This window comes from Harpia harpyja, chromosome 20 (assembly GCF_026419915.1).
Source record: "Harpia harpyja isolate bHarHar1 chromosome 20, bHarHar1 primary haplotype, whole genome shotgun sequence".
In the NCBI taxonomy this organism is placed as follows: Eukaryota; Metazoa; Chordata; class Aves; order Accipitriformes; family Accipitridae; genus Harpia; species Harpia harpyja.
The window spans coordinates 19,967,654-19,980,317 of record NC_068959.1 but is presented as its reverse complement, the minus strand read 5'-3'; the positions used below and the strand labels follow the sequence as shown (position 1 = coordinate 19,980,317).

Genomic DNA, 12,664 nt, shown 5'->3' with positions numbered 1-12,664 from the left:
AGTGCCACAACAGGCTGTCCTTGCTCTCCACTATAAAGGACAAGGCCCTGTATCTCCTTTTGCCATATCAACATGGGAGTTGACACTTATGGCAACAAATGCTTCAATTCCTTAATCTTGTCTTCAATTAAATCCACATACTGCCTACATCACTCCTCCTACAGTTTGCCAAGAACTGTCTCAGAGCTCCCTTATGTTATGGCCTTTCAAAGATCTCAAGTCCTTGGCTGGAGGATTACTTGTATTAGAAGTGGTACACTCCTAAAACATTTTTATTGCAGGAAAACAACTGAGAACACTTTGCACACTTCCAAGAAATTAAGCTAACTGGTCACAACAGAATTTTAAAGTTGAGTTTTCCAAGAAGAATTCAGCGTTTAACTTCAAGTTATTCCGCAACTGGCCTCCTGTTCCTTGGAAATCCTTAAGCCGTGCATCTTGTGTGAAGTACAGTTGAAAAGACATTTTACCCTTTCATAATTTGCCTCACTGTTCAGTTTTGGAGAAAGCTTTGTGCAGAAACACAGGGCAGAAAGACACCACACTGAATCAGTAGGTTTGCTGCCCTGCATTTGCAACCATGAAACACCATCAAAGTCCACAGGATTCACAAGACCATTCATCCATTCTCTTACCTTAAACCCTGCGCACAGGCTTAAGCTTTTTAATTTTAAGCTTTAATTTTTGGTCTTTTATGTAAAATTACCATAGGAAAAAACACAACAGCAAGAGCATAGCTAATACCCTGGCTCCTCACACTATATATATAGAGATATATAGAGAGAGGCAGTGAACTATGCTCATCCATACTCCAGGAAAACAGGAAGAGCCTGGTCAGCCTGACCCAAAAGAAATTTCCTTCCTGAACCCACAGTTTGCAACTTGTCTCACTGCCAAGTACCTGGGTAAGAAACTGGTTCAGTTCCAAAACATCTCCCAACAGCACCAGAGGAGCTGACCATTTCAACACACAATCTTCGATACTTCAAAAGAAGGTAAAGCCCTAAAGAGCTTAGAGTGGGCGGCGTAAGACTGGGCAAGACCAATATTGCTCCCTCTATTACCCAGCAAAACTCCAGTAGCTGAAATTAATGTAGCAAATGCTGTAAGAATGCTGAAATCCCAGACATTCACATGAGATATCTTCCCAGTCCTAAGTCTTTTCTATAACCACAGCAGGATCTATTCTGAAAAACACCTTGATTCTTTGTCTTCACTATTCTGTTCAAAATTTTATTTTAAGAAGTTTCAGTACTTTAAAGAAGTCAAAAGTCCAAAGCTTTAAAGGGCCAGGAATCTTACTTTAGGATATTTCATGAACTTGTTTAATATTTAAAGCAAGTTGTAATTTACTCTTCCATTGTAAAAATCAGGAAGACTTTGAAGATCCACTTATATTGATTTAGTATGTAGCCATACTATCATTCATTCTAAATAGCTCTTTTCACTTCTTTGTTTTTACCCCCAACAAATGGGACTTTATGAACAAGCGTGCTCACTAAAATCATGTACCCTCTCAATCTTCTTCTTACTAGGCTAAAAAAAAAAATTTTTTTAATTTTCTCTGATGAGACAAGTTATCTATTGTCCTAATCATCTTCATAACCTCTGTCTACATTCATTCATCTTTTTTTATTATGGTAACTAAATCGCTCCCTACTCTAAATAGAGGCATTATTAATTCTATTTTCCTGTCTTCTGCTGAAGATCAATTGTGCTATACATCTACAATCCCACTGCTGCCGTCAGACACACAGATGCTGCCAGTTCATGATCACCCTACTGCTGACCAAGACACCCAGATTCTCCTCTCCACTTTTGCCACCCATTGCAAAAGGCAGATAAAGGCATCAACACCTGGAAGTTTTGCTAAGCACACACACAGGCTTTGTATTACACTTCCCTTGTTTCCCCAGTTCATGAATTCAACTGGTCTACCACAATACTGGAAACACTTCTGAAGTGCATGGACTGTATATAAACATGTACATTGAGAGTTTGTATCTCTTCACTGTTATTAGCACTACTGAGAACTGCAATCCTCCCCTTGGGCACTGGCAGCAATAAACCTTCCCTCTGTTGTATCTCATTTTTCACCATTTGCTTCTAATTTCCTCAAAGGTTTGTTTGGTTTTTAATTTCCTTATGAAGAGCTGCTCTGCTAAACCTGACTGAACACTGGCACCGTGATGGGGCACAGGCTTTTATCCGTGGTCATGCTGCCCCAGCAGCCCAGCCCTGCTGTGACTGCATTCCCACAAACGGCGGTAGGCACAAGACGTATTCAGGCAAATCACTCAAGTCTAATCATCATCCATCCAGCTTCAGAAAACAGATACAGCTATCCTCTCTACGCACCAGATTTCACGCAAGCTGCAAACAGTGAAAAGGGAAGAAGTGAAACAACATTAAGGTGGGAAGTCACTTCATTCCAGCGCCTCGCAGCTATGAACACCACCTCCTCTGTCAAAGATCAACAGAGCAGGGAGGTTTTGGCATCAAGTCTATGTGTAGTCTCAAAATCAAGCAGGGGCCAGAAAACAAGTGATAGGGTCATCCTGAAGGTTTGTATATCAGTTTCTCCTTCCTATCAGCTTCTCACTGTAATATGCAACTACAAATTCAGCTAATGGAACTTCCCAATCCTGAGGACTGAGTACAGCTCCCTTGCTCACTAATATCACTAAGAGTCATTTGAAGGTACTCACAGATGAGCTTTGACTCTCAATTCTGAGCAGCAATCAAGCAAGCACCAAGAATTAAAGGCTTCAAGACAAAGGGGTCTCTTTTTGCTGTTGTTTGTTGTTGTTAAATTAAGCCAACTCAATTAGCCCCTTATATTACAGCCTTCTTATGCTGATCTTTCTTTGGTCTGTCAACCAGGCTTGTCCAGAACTTCGAACCATTTTCAACTAATATTTCATCACTGTGCAACTTCTGCTACAAACAAGTAATTAATGCTAATGAGTTTTCCTTTTTTTGCAGCAGCAGCCGTCACCATTAATACCAGTTGACTGGGTTTCACCGAAGCATAGAAAAGGCTCGTGACTGGAAGAATGATAAATGATTTATGAGCAACATATTTACTAGTGCATATTTTAGAGTAAGCCAGCTCCATAGGCTTTTCTTGCAGGCCTTCTCCAAGAAAGTAAAAAAGAAAATTATAAAAATCAACACTAGTTGTGGGGGAGGAAGCCTGGAATATTTAATCAAGGTCCTCACATTCTGTTTGTTGCTGTTTACGTTTTGCATATTTGAGACACTTGGCTCTGTCAAGTCAACACTCAGCTCTTCCTCCTACAATGCTGTTTTGTATACATTCAAATACTGAAGAAGTTATTCACATATTTGAGACGTACTTCCATAACGTTTATAGGCAGGATGGGAAGCTGACTTTTTAGCATAAACTGAGTTTTAAATGCTCTTCAAAGAATCAGCCCTTCTGCTTTTCTTACCAATCTCTACTTGGGACATCCAATTTCCAGATCTGCCCAGTTCATGCTATTCCTCAAGGAAGCCAGCAAGACAAGCTGACAATCTATGCAAGTGGAGAGGCACTGAGTCATTAGAAATAACAGCAAAAGGGAAACAGGAACAGTTCTACTTACTCTGAAAAAACAGTTTTATAAGCTATCAGATACATAGCTCTTACCTTGCTTACGAACATCTTCCACAGCTGCTACCAGCTCCTCTTTAAGGAACTGGCTCTCTTTCGCAATTTTGTCTCCTTTCTCCAGGAAATTCTCTGTTGCTTGTTCAACTGATGCAGCCAAAACATGGGCTTTTTTAGAACGCCCTCGCTTTTTATTAGAGGGGCCCTTGTTGCTAGTGTTAACCAGTGTTGTTACCTAAAGACAAATATGGAGGGGAAAAAACAAAAAACATGAAACAAATTAGAAGTTTATCAATTTGACAGCAAGGCCATGTGTATTTTTTTCTACACAGCCTATCACTAATACCTGCACTATTGCCAGCTCCAAAGGTTAACTCACAAATAAGTGTTTTTCACATCTCTAAACATTACCATGCTTCTCGATTCCTTAGATGAGCATTATAAGTTCAGCTAAACTGCTTAGAGATTTTTCTTATCAGCAGCAGACCTGAAAATTTTAAGAATTGAGTTCTATTTGTATTTTTGATAAACTGCAATATCAGTAACAGGCCAGAGCTATTTAACACCCCATAACTATTTAACACCACATAAAAAGAACCCAAGTTGGGATTAACTAGTTTGGGATAGCTCTCCAGGCATAAGAGACCTCAAACAAGGTTGAAGCCATCATCTACAGAAAACTAGCAACACAGTATCTTTTGAGTCCAAAACAGTACTACAGCCAATGGACTAAATGCAGAGCAAAGGACTTCCTAGAGCTCATTATTTCCCCAAAACAACCAAAACTGAACTCTCACAATCCTCCTGCGATCAACATATATTTCCATGTTTTAGACTGAAACCCTGCTAGGAGCTGGTCACCAGCAGCCAGATGACCACTAGGTACACAGGATCAGGATCCATCCCCTTCAATCAAACGCAGCTAGATGTCACAAAATCCATGCACACTTTTCCATTTGCCCCCCCCCCTTTTTGTTAAGTCTAGGAAAAGGCATACAAAGCTACTTCAGAGGGATATTAAGTTACAACACTAAAAAATATTACTACTCTGGAAAGCCCAAGGACTGCTGACATAAAGGTCCTCAGAGCTGGATCCATCTTCTCAGTAGGTTGAATCAGAGAGGGGAACCCATCAGTTGGGAACATCACTGTTGGTTTATGGGGAGCATTTGTATTGGGTAGTCTAAGTTCATCATGTACTACAAATAAAGAACAAGTTGCAATAATGCAACTTACTGTACTTTCCTCTCTGTATTTTGCCAGTCACATAATTCACAAAATTTGGGATTGCCAGTACAGCCTATTGTGCTACTTAAGGAATAAGTTACAGACACTGAACTCGGACAAAAAGGTCCTATAAACAAGTTTGCTCAGTTAAGTTTGCTAAATTAGGACAATTTCTCTTAAGGAAAAACTCCATCAGTAACTCCAGCTAAAAAGCTATGTAGTAGGTCACCCAACTGCCCATCTGAATATCTGGAGGGAACAAATGGCAAGTACAGACAGCAGCTTGGCAATTAAAGGGATGTTAATACTGGAAACAGAACTTGACCATTGCAGTTTGTGCTTAGCAGGAGTTGCGTTCAGTTCATACTACCTTTTTAAAAATTTCTTATTTCAGGAAAACAATGCTAAAGAAAATGAGTTAACTGTCTCCAGTGCATCTTCTCTTCTAGACCTCCTAGAAAGCCTCTTCCAAGAATCTTCAAAATGCCCAATACACGTAGCTTACATTTACAAAACTTACTCTAGCTCTCCTATATTCTTCAGTGCATTTCATTGGGCAATATACACCATGCAGAAATAAGCTTTGATTCACGAATCCAGCATAAAGCATAGGCATAAATTAAAAGAAAGCATGCATATCTTGTAAAAAATATACTGAAACAGTAGCAAATGCCATAAAAGTGTACTTCTTGGGTGGAATTCTGTTAAGAGGGGTCAGTCATCTATTTACAACACCAGGCTGTTCTAGACAGGTTGCAAACATCCCCCACCATACATTTCACCATTTACCTGAACTTCCTGCCAAAGGCAACTCTAAACACAGGTAATCTCAAAGAAAAAACTTATGAGACCCTACTTCTGGCAAGCACTAATGGCTTTGTTGCAAGGGACTTTTGTCATTCCTGAATACCAGTTTCTAAATGAGACATAGCCCAGCTTTTAAAGACTCAACAAATAAGCAGCATACCACCCAAAATACAGGTAAGAAACAGCACAGCAGCAACGGAACATTACTCACATGCATTTCTGCACTTCTAATTGAAACACTGTGTCTTATCAGGTGCTGAAAAAACACAGTCTTTCTAGACTCATGCCCAATAACTGTTACAATCAAACTGAAGAAAGAAATTACTTGTATGCTTTTTTCCATCTTTAGTTTTGTAGTGTCTTTACTTCTGGAATTTAAGCTTTGGAAGTTACTTAATTGAAATAATACATCAAAACAGGTAATCATCCTTATGAAGGTTTTTTTGCCCCCCCCCCTTTTTTTTCCTACCTGCGTAACAAGAGGCTCAAGTAGTCTTTCAACTGCCAGTGTTCTTATCTCCAAGCTTTTGGGGTCCCATTTGAAGTTAACATTGCCTGCAGTAACAGCAGTCATTTCTAGAAGAAGAAAAGAGCTATATGAATACTTTTTTTTTTTTTAATTAGTGCTGTTGGAATGTATTTTAAAAATAAATTAAAACAGAGGCTATTAAACACAGAACATAGCCATATGGTCTAAGTTAAGGTTATACTGTCTCCAGAAATATCAGTTTTGGTTCAACTGATGACAGTTCAAAAAATTGCTTATGACAACAATATACAGCCATTACCTGGATGTTTTGGTTAGAAAATAAAAACAAAACCAAAACCAAACAAACAAAATCACACCAAGACCTATCCAAAAGCCACAATAGTTTATCAGAGCAATGAGTAGACCAAACATTACCTGTCTTGTCATCAGTGATCCCCAAGCAATGAAAATGGACCTCACAGGTAATGGGGGCACTTTACCATGAAGCTGGAGGCTAAGCAAATAACCCCTTCCCTGTTTCTGCTGCCTCCCCCCAAGGCTGGCTGTCCTGTGCTCCCAGACCAGCTTTGAGACACAGCCCAAGGTCTTGGGGGAGCAAAAGGGAACACCTTGACTTCAACAGCACCAGAAAGCCGCCAGTTTCCTCAGCTCCACCGTGAGTCACTATCCCAAATGCTTCGTCAAACCAGGAGCCAGGTTCTAACTCAACTCATTTAATCTACCTGTTCATCCAATTCACCTTTTGGAAGTACAAAGGTAAAATAGGGAATATAAGCCTTATAAAGCCAGGAAATCCAGTTGGTTCATATTTAACAGCATATGTACCTACTACGCTTCCCCTTAACATTTACATAGGAGGGAAAAGCAGATTTGCATGAAGAGATCTGTTAAAAGCTGTCACTGAGACGTTCCTTCCCATTAGTTTTATACCAACACCCCAATGCAACAGCAAATATGATTATGGGAAAAGTTTAGTAGAACTACTAAAATAGCTCTGCTTCTGAAACCAGTAGTCTAAAAAAAAAAAAAAACAAAAAAAAAACCAAACCCACCACCCACAAAAAAAAAACCAAACCACCAAACCTACAACAGATCACTAGATTAACACTATGATGCTGTACAGCACAACAAAGGAATAACCAGAGCCATAATTTCAGAAAAAAATGAATTTAAAGTATTTACAGGCCCATAAAACCAGTTCATACCACTTTAGACTTAATAGATTCCAGCTCTTAGTGCTTTGGGTTGCCCTCAAAAGTCAAGATTAGACTAAACCCACATTTGTAACCTTGTATTTTTTAAAAAGTCAGGAAAAGAAATACATTTCCAAAGTCTCCTGCCACCCCTCTTCCTAAGCACCTACTGATGAAGTTGTCTTAAAAGCTTATTAGCTGATATTTTTAAATCTTACTCTGGACAGGGCATTGTCTGCATAGCATCTCAGCAGACAGATTGCTCTGACAGCACCAGATGTCCCCGAGCTGCCACACGAGCACAACATCCCATTATTTTTAAGAAGCAGGAGGCAAGGCAACAATTTTGGTAACCAACAACGTTTACAATACATACCAACAACTAACCGTTTTACACTGATAGTTAAACATGCAGAAAAAGCACAGACGTTCTGCTTGTTTCCCATTGAAGAATAAAATCTCTCAGGCACTTGAGAAACTCAGCCTGAGAGGGCGTAAAAGAAGTCAGGGCTTAGCATCACCCAGCTTCAGTCAACAGCACCTTCATGGCAGGCTGATCCCGAGACATGACATAGGCTCTCTTGCACCACAGACACAATATAATAGATTAAGTACTCGCTGCACTACTGAAAACACATCTTTACCCTGAAAACCCTACACTCTGTCATACACTGAAGTACAATTTTGCAAGGTGCAAAGCAGGAATATTCACCTAACCTGCATTGAGCTTTCCACTTACGCCCATGCTGCGAGCGCCCACACTGCTGGAGAGAAAGAAAACTTAAAAAGCTTAAAAAAACAAAAAACAAACAAACAAAAAAACAAAACACCCCCCCCCCCAAAAAAACTAAAGAGAGGCTAATGCATGCTAGCATACATATAACATTTCTGACTTTTAAATCAAAAAGCTTGGAGGTTCAGATGAAGGGTCCCAGCTCCCGCAGCAGAAGGCATGCCAGGCTGCAACTCCAGAGACGCCTGGTGAGCTGCCACCTCCCTGCTGCTGCAGGAGGGTGGAGGATTGCCACCTCCTCTTCCTCAACCTACCTCTGACACTTATCAGAAAGTCCTGTGAACTCACTAACTATCCTTCTCTTCCTATCACCCCCTTTTTTCCTTTTTGCTGGTCCAGCTTTGCGCTGGCTTGCACCATGGCCCAGAGGCACAGATGCTGGCACAGGGCAAGCTGTGAAAAGCCCTTCACCCCCTGCCCCAGGTACATCCTACCTTCAACAAGGAATTTCACTGTTTTTTTCCATCCTGATTAGCTCGGTGTGAATGCTTCCTACATAAGAAGCCAAGAAAAATATGCTGAAAGCCTTTATGGTTTCTGAAAAACATACGCAGTGCTCTGGAAAGCCCACTAGGTTTCTAGGTAAAAGCTGTTTCTATATATTTAATGCTGTTATGCCTCTTGCAGAAACAAAGTGTGGGATGAGGTAACCATGAGAAGATACATTAATTGTGTTAGTAGGATAATGAAGGCAATTCATCTGAAAACACGTTAGTATGATAGTTCACGAATTGGCTCAAAGTAATGGTCTATAAAACCACTTAGTATGAACGTTATTGAAATTTATCTAAAAAGCATAGCTTGATATCAAATACACTGTTTGGCAGCAATGACTTGGGTATCACCTGAATAAGTGTATTTACTGCAGTGTACAATTAAATACTTGTGAAGAATACAGGAACAGGCTATAGCTTAAATACATGTGTGAATGGGGTGGGTTTAGGGGATAAAGGGACAACTGCCAGGGCCATGTTAAAGCAGGGCTGCACTCCCACCACAAGAATGCTCTAGTTCTCTGGAACCTGTCTTATTCCTGTGACTGCTCAAGCTCTTGCATCACTGAATTCAAATACAGTAACAGGTAGTAAACCAAGTCAGAGGATATTGTAGCAGAGTGTTTAATTGTTGGCTCTTTGAGAGCGCACAATTCCCACAATGACTGCAATAACTGTAACATTTCATAAAGAGGGCATCCTCTGGAAGATGGACCCAACCACAGGCCAGCATAGCACTTGTTCCAGACAGCTAGGACGACCCAGCTGAATTGGAAACAGGTTTTCCACAGCACAGATCTACCACGCACAAGACGTACAGCAGCGTATGCACTCGAAGCAGGAATTTCAAGGACAAAGCAGCACAGACCACACAGCGGAAGAGAATGAGCAATGCTGAATCTCAAGTGCAATATATAGAAAGACACCACTGCACAAGGAGTTGTGGTTGCCTAGCCTGCAGTTTCGTAAGCAGCAGGAAAGCTGCTTAAAAACCAATGTTCATCCTCCCACACCCCTCTAGGAACTCATTCCCGTCTTCACATCACACCCCCTCTGTACTGGCACAGCTTCCCCTACGGCTGAGCGATTAACCAGACGGGGAAGAACTGATTTGGCTGGAGGGAAAGAAATCCATTTTTACAGGGTGGGCTGAGATCCCCATCTGGTTCACCGTGCCACCACAGATACTGCTGCGAATGGAACTGGCAATGGCAAGAGGAGATGGCTATGTCAGCTGGCACCATTGGCAAAGGCATTCAAGTGGAAACAGAGGGCAAAGCTGGATGTCACAGCTGAGTTGAACCAGGTGCCGCTGAAAACAGAGCATCAAGCAGAGCCACTGCAGAGAGCACAAATGTCCTCCCAGCACATCTAATGTTCAGCACATGAAGCCCCAACGTTAAACCATGGTCACAGCCCAGCACTTTAACCATAAACCCTTCAGGTTATTCTACTGGTCATGATGGTGCTCATTATCACAGTAGATGGTTCAAGGGTAATGCAATTATATCTTGCTGGGGTTTAGTGCACTTGCAAGGACGTGAGGGTGGGGGAAGAACAGGCATTTAAAGAAGCCAGTTTCAGAGTTCCAGCCAAGCAGGTCTGCAAGCAGAGCCATCCCAGGACACCTTGCCCCTGCTTTCTAGAAGGAATCAAGATCTCATCAACAGCTAAAGCTTAAGAGGTTTCCATTCTGCTTCACACTACTTCAAGCAAATGCTGCTGCAGTCCTACTGCTCCTTTCCCTGCCACAAATCTGCCTCAAACAGGCACCCACACTGGCACACACCTGATGCAGTGAGCCACCTCAGGGAGCTAAAACGGTCTCAGAGTAAGCCGGTAACTGTAAGAATTACCTTGCCAGCTTACTGTCCTGAAGGAGGAGGTGGCACTGCAGAGGGAAGTGGATGGGACTGCAGCAGCACTGGGATGAGCTCTGCACCCCAGGGCACATCCCAGCCCTGCTCAGGAGAGGTGAGGGCACAGACCCGAGCAGAAGGATGTATTAAACTGCTGGGGCTGCATTCACATCCCACGTTAAATGAGCTGGCCTGCCATGAACACACTGAAGGTGATAAACATACAGTGGTGCTCTTTGCAAAAGCCACAACTAAAGGTCATAGTGTTTTCAAAAACTGGTAATTCAAGGTTTTAAGAATAACTTCAGATACCTACTTCCAGAACACTGGCATGCAAATAATTTCTAGACTTTGGCAAGCATAGGAATGCAGCTCTGTGGCTTCTTTGCAGAATTGTCCTGAAGGCACTCAAGGCTTTCCAAAAAGCCCATGAAGAAGCACTATTTCAACAGTGAGCTCTGCACACCAACAGAATGATGGAAAGGCCTAGTGCTCATGGTCCTGTTTTTCCAGGTTGCACACCCACACGCACCCAAAGGCAATGCTAGCTGTATCTCAGGCACTACTGAGCTAGTACGTTCAACCTGCTCTGTACCAGGAGATGCTGCAGCCTCCCAACCTCTAGACCAGAGCAAATCTCTTGGTTACACAGCGGAAAAATCTAACTGCCCATCTCCTGGGCTGCAACTTAAGTCCCACCACCTTGTGCTACCTGAAGAGTTTTTTACATGCCATCTTCTATCAGTCTTCAAATTTTAACTATCCTGACAGGCTGCTTTCTAAAAGCTTTTAACTACACTCACCATTCTCTTTTGTTTTTTCTTAGGGAAGACGGTATTCAAACAGTGGTCTCACTAGCACAGCAGGGGGGGCTAACCTGGGCTAAGCACAACAGACCACATGCTGAATTCAAGCATTATGCTATCCAAAAAAACTAACAAAAGAGCACAGTACAAGAACATTTTATACCTGGGAGGACATTCTCCATTTTAACACCCTTTCTGGTACCCACCTAGTTGTTCCCCATTTTGTGCAGCTGATTGTGCACGGGCATGGTAATATGTACTTGATTGTGTTATTTTGCAGCTTATTTCTTTCTCTCATATTTTCTTAAGTAGTCACAGTCATTCTGAATGATCATCCTGTCCTCCACCATGCTTCCACATTGTCTTTGGATATTCTGTACAATGTAATGAGAATAACCCTTATTCCATCACCCAAGTCATGAGCATGGAATGTGGTGGGATTCACAACACAATGACCCAGCTTCATCTTCCAGCCAGAAAATAAACCAGCTTCCCTGTTCCCAAGGGAATCCTTTTGGTTTTGCCTGGTTTGTTACCTAAATACCTAACCCATCTGATAACCAGCAGGGATCCTTTACCCCTGCTGAAGGTAGAAGACAAGACAGCAGATAAAGATCTGCAGGAAGCACATTAACACAAATCTTCTGAACATTTTTTGGTTTCAAAAAGGTTAAGGCACACTTCATATTAAAGCCAGCTCACATACAGGGGCTTCATCATGCCTCACTGACAGTTCAAAACTGTTTTCCATATAACTAAGAGTATTCAGAAAAAAAAAAAAAGTTTCATTCTTTCGCTTCACAGTCTCCAAATGAATTTATCTGCCCCATTCCACAAATAAAGCAATACTCCTCTCAGCAGCTGAATAGCTGCTAGTCAAGGTTGTTTGGTATACATGGTGCTTTTCAAGGAGGACTTAAGCGGGGTTGATTTAAGCTGGTTTTATTTAACATCAAGTACACACAACTAAAAACAGATAGTCATCCTCTTCTAACATAGCCTTCAACCTTAAATTTCATCTGCTCAGCTACCAAATCTCCTCCACCATAAATGCCATGAAGGTACTACCTCCTTAGAAATCCTTACTATTAGAATTTCATAATCTTAAATATTAATACACAGATGTTGCATAGACTATATTATTTGATTATCAAAACATTTCTGTCATTTGAGTATATTTAACTTTGCCACACATTTTTTTCCAGACCAGTAGTAGTAACCAGTAGTAACCAGCTAAGTAAAAAGATGACATTCAGGTTCAGATAAGCCTATTTCTCACCAGTACCATTCCAGATCCAGCTCTCATAATGTTTTCATGTTTTTCTCTCTGCTGTTCTTGTGGAGAAGGCCTACAGAGAGGCATCTGAAATGCTCATCAAAAA

At 41.4% G+C, this 12,664-nt stretch overlaps 1 protein-coding gene across 2 annotated transcripts in view; it reads right to left on the bottom strand.

Annotated features, from left to right (window-relative positions):
* The window catches only part of CTNNA1 (catenin alpha 1), a 120,263-nt gene that overhangs the window by 97,376 nt on the left and 10,223 nt on the right, over window positions 1-12,664 (bottom strand). For both annotated transcript variants that reach the window (XM_052816211.1, XM_052816212.1), the window contains exons 2-3: window positions 6,117-6,223; window positions 3,653-3,848 (exon numbers count right to left, since the gene is read on the bottom strand). In XM_052816211.1, the coding sequence (XP_052672171.1) occupies window positions 3,653-3,848; window positions 6,117-6,221 (301 nt within the window). In that variant the 5' untranslated portion in view covers window positions 6,222-6,223. The remainder of the gene's footprint in view (window positions 1-3,652; window positions 3,849-6,116; window positions 6,224-12,664) is intronic.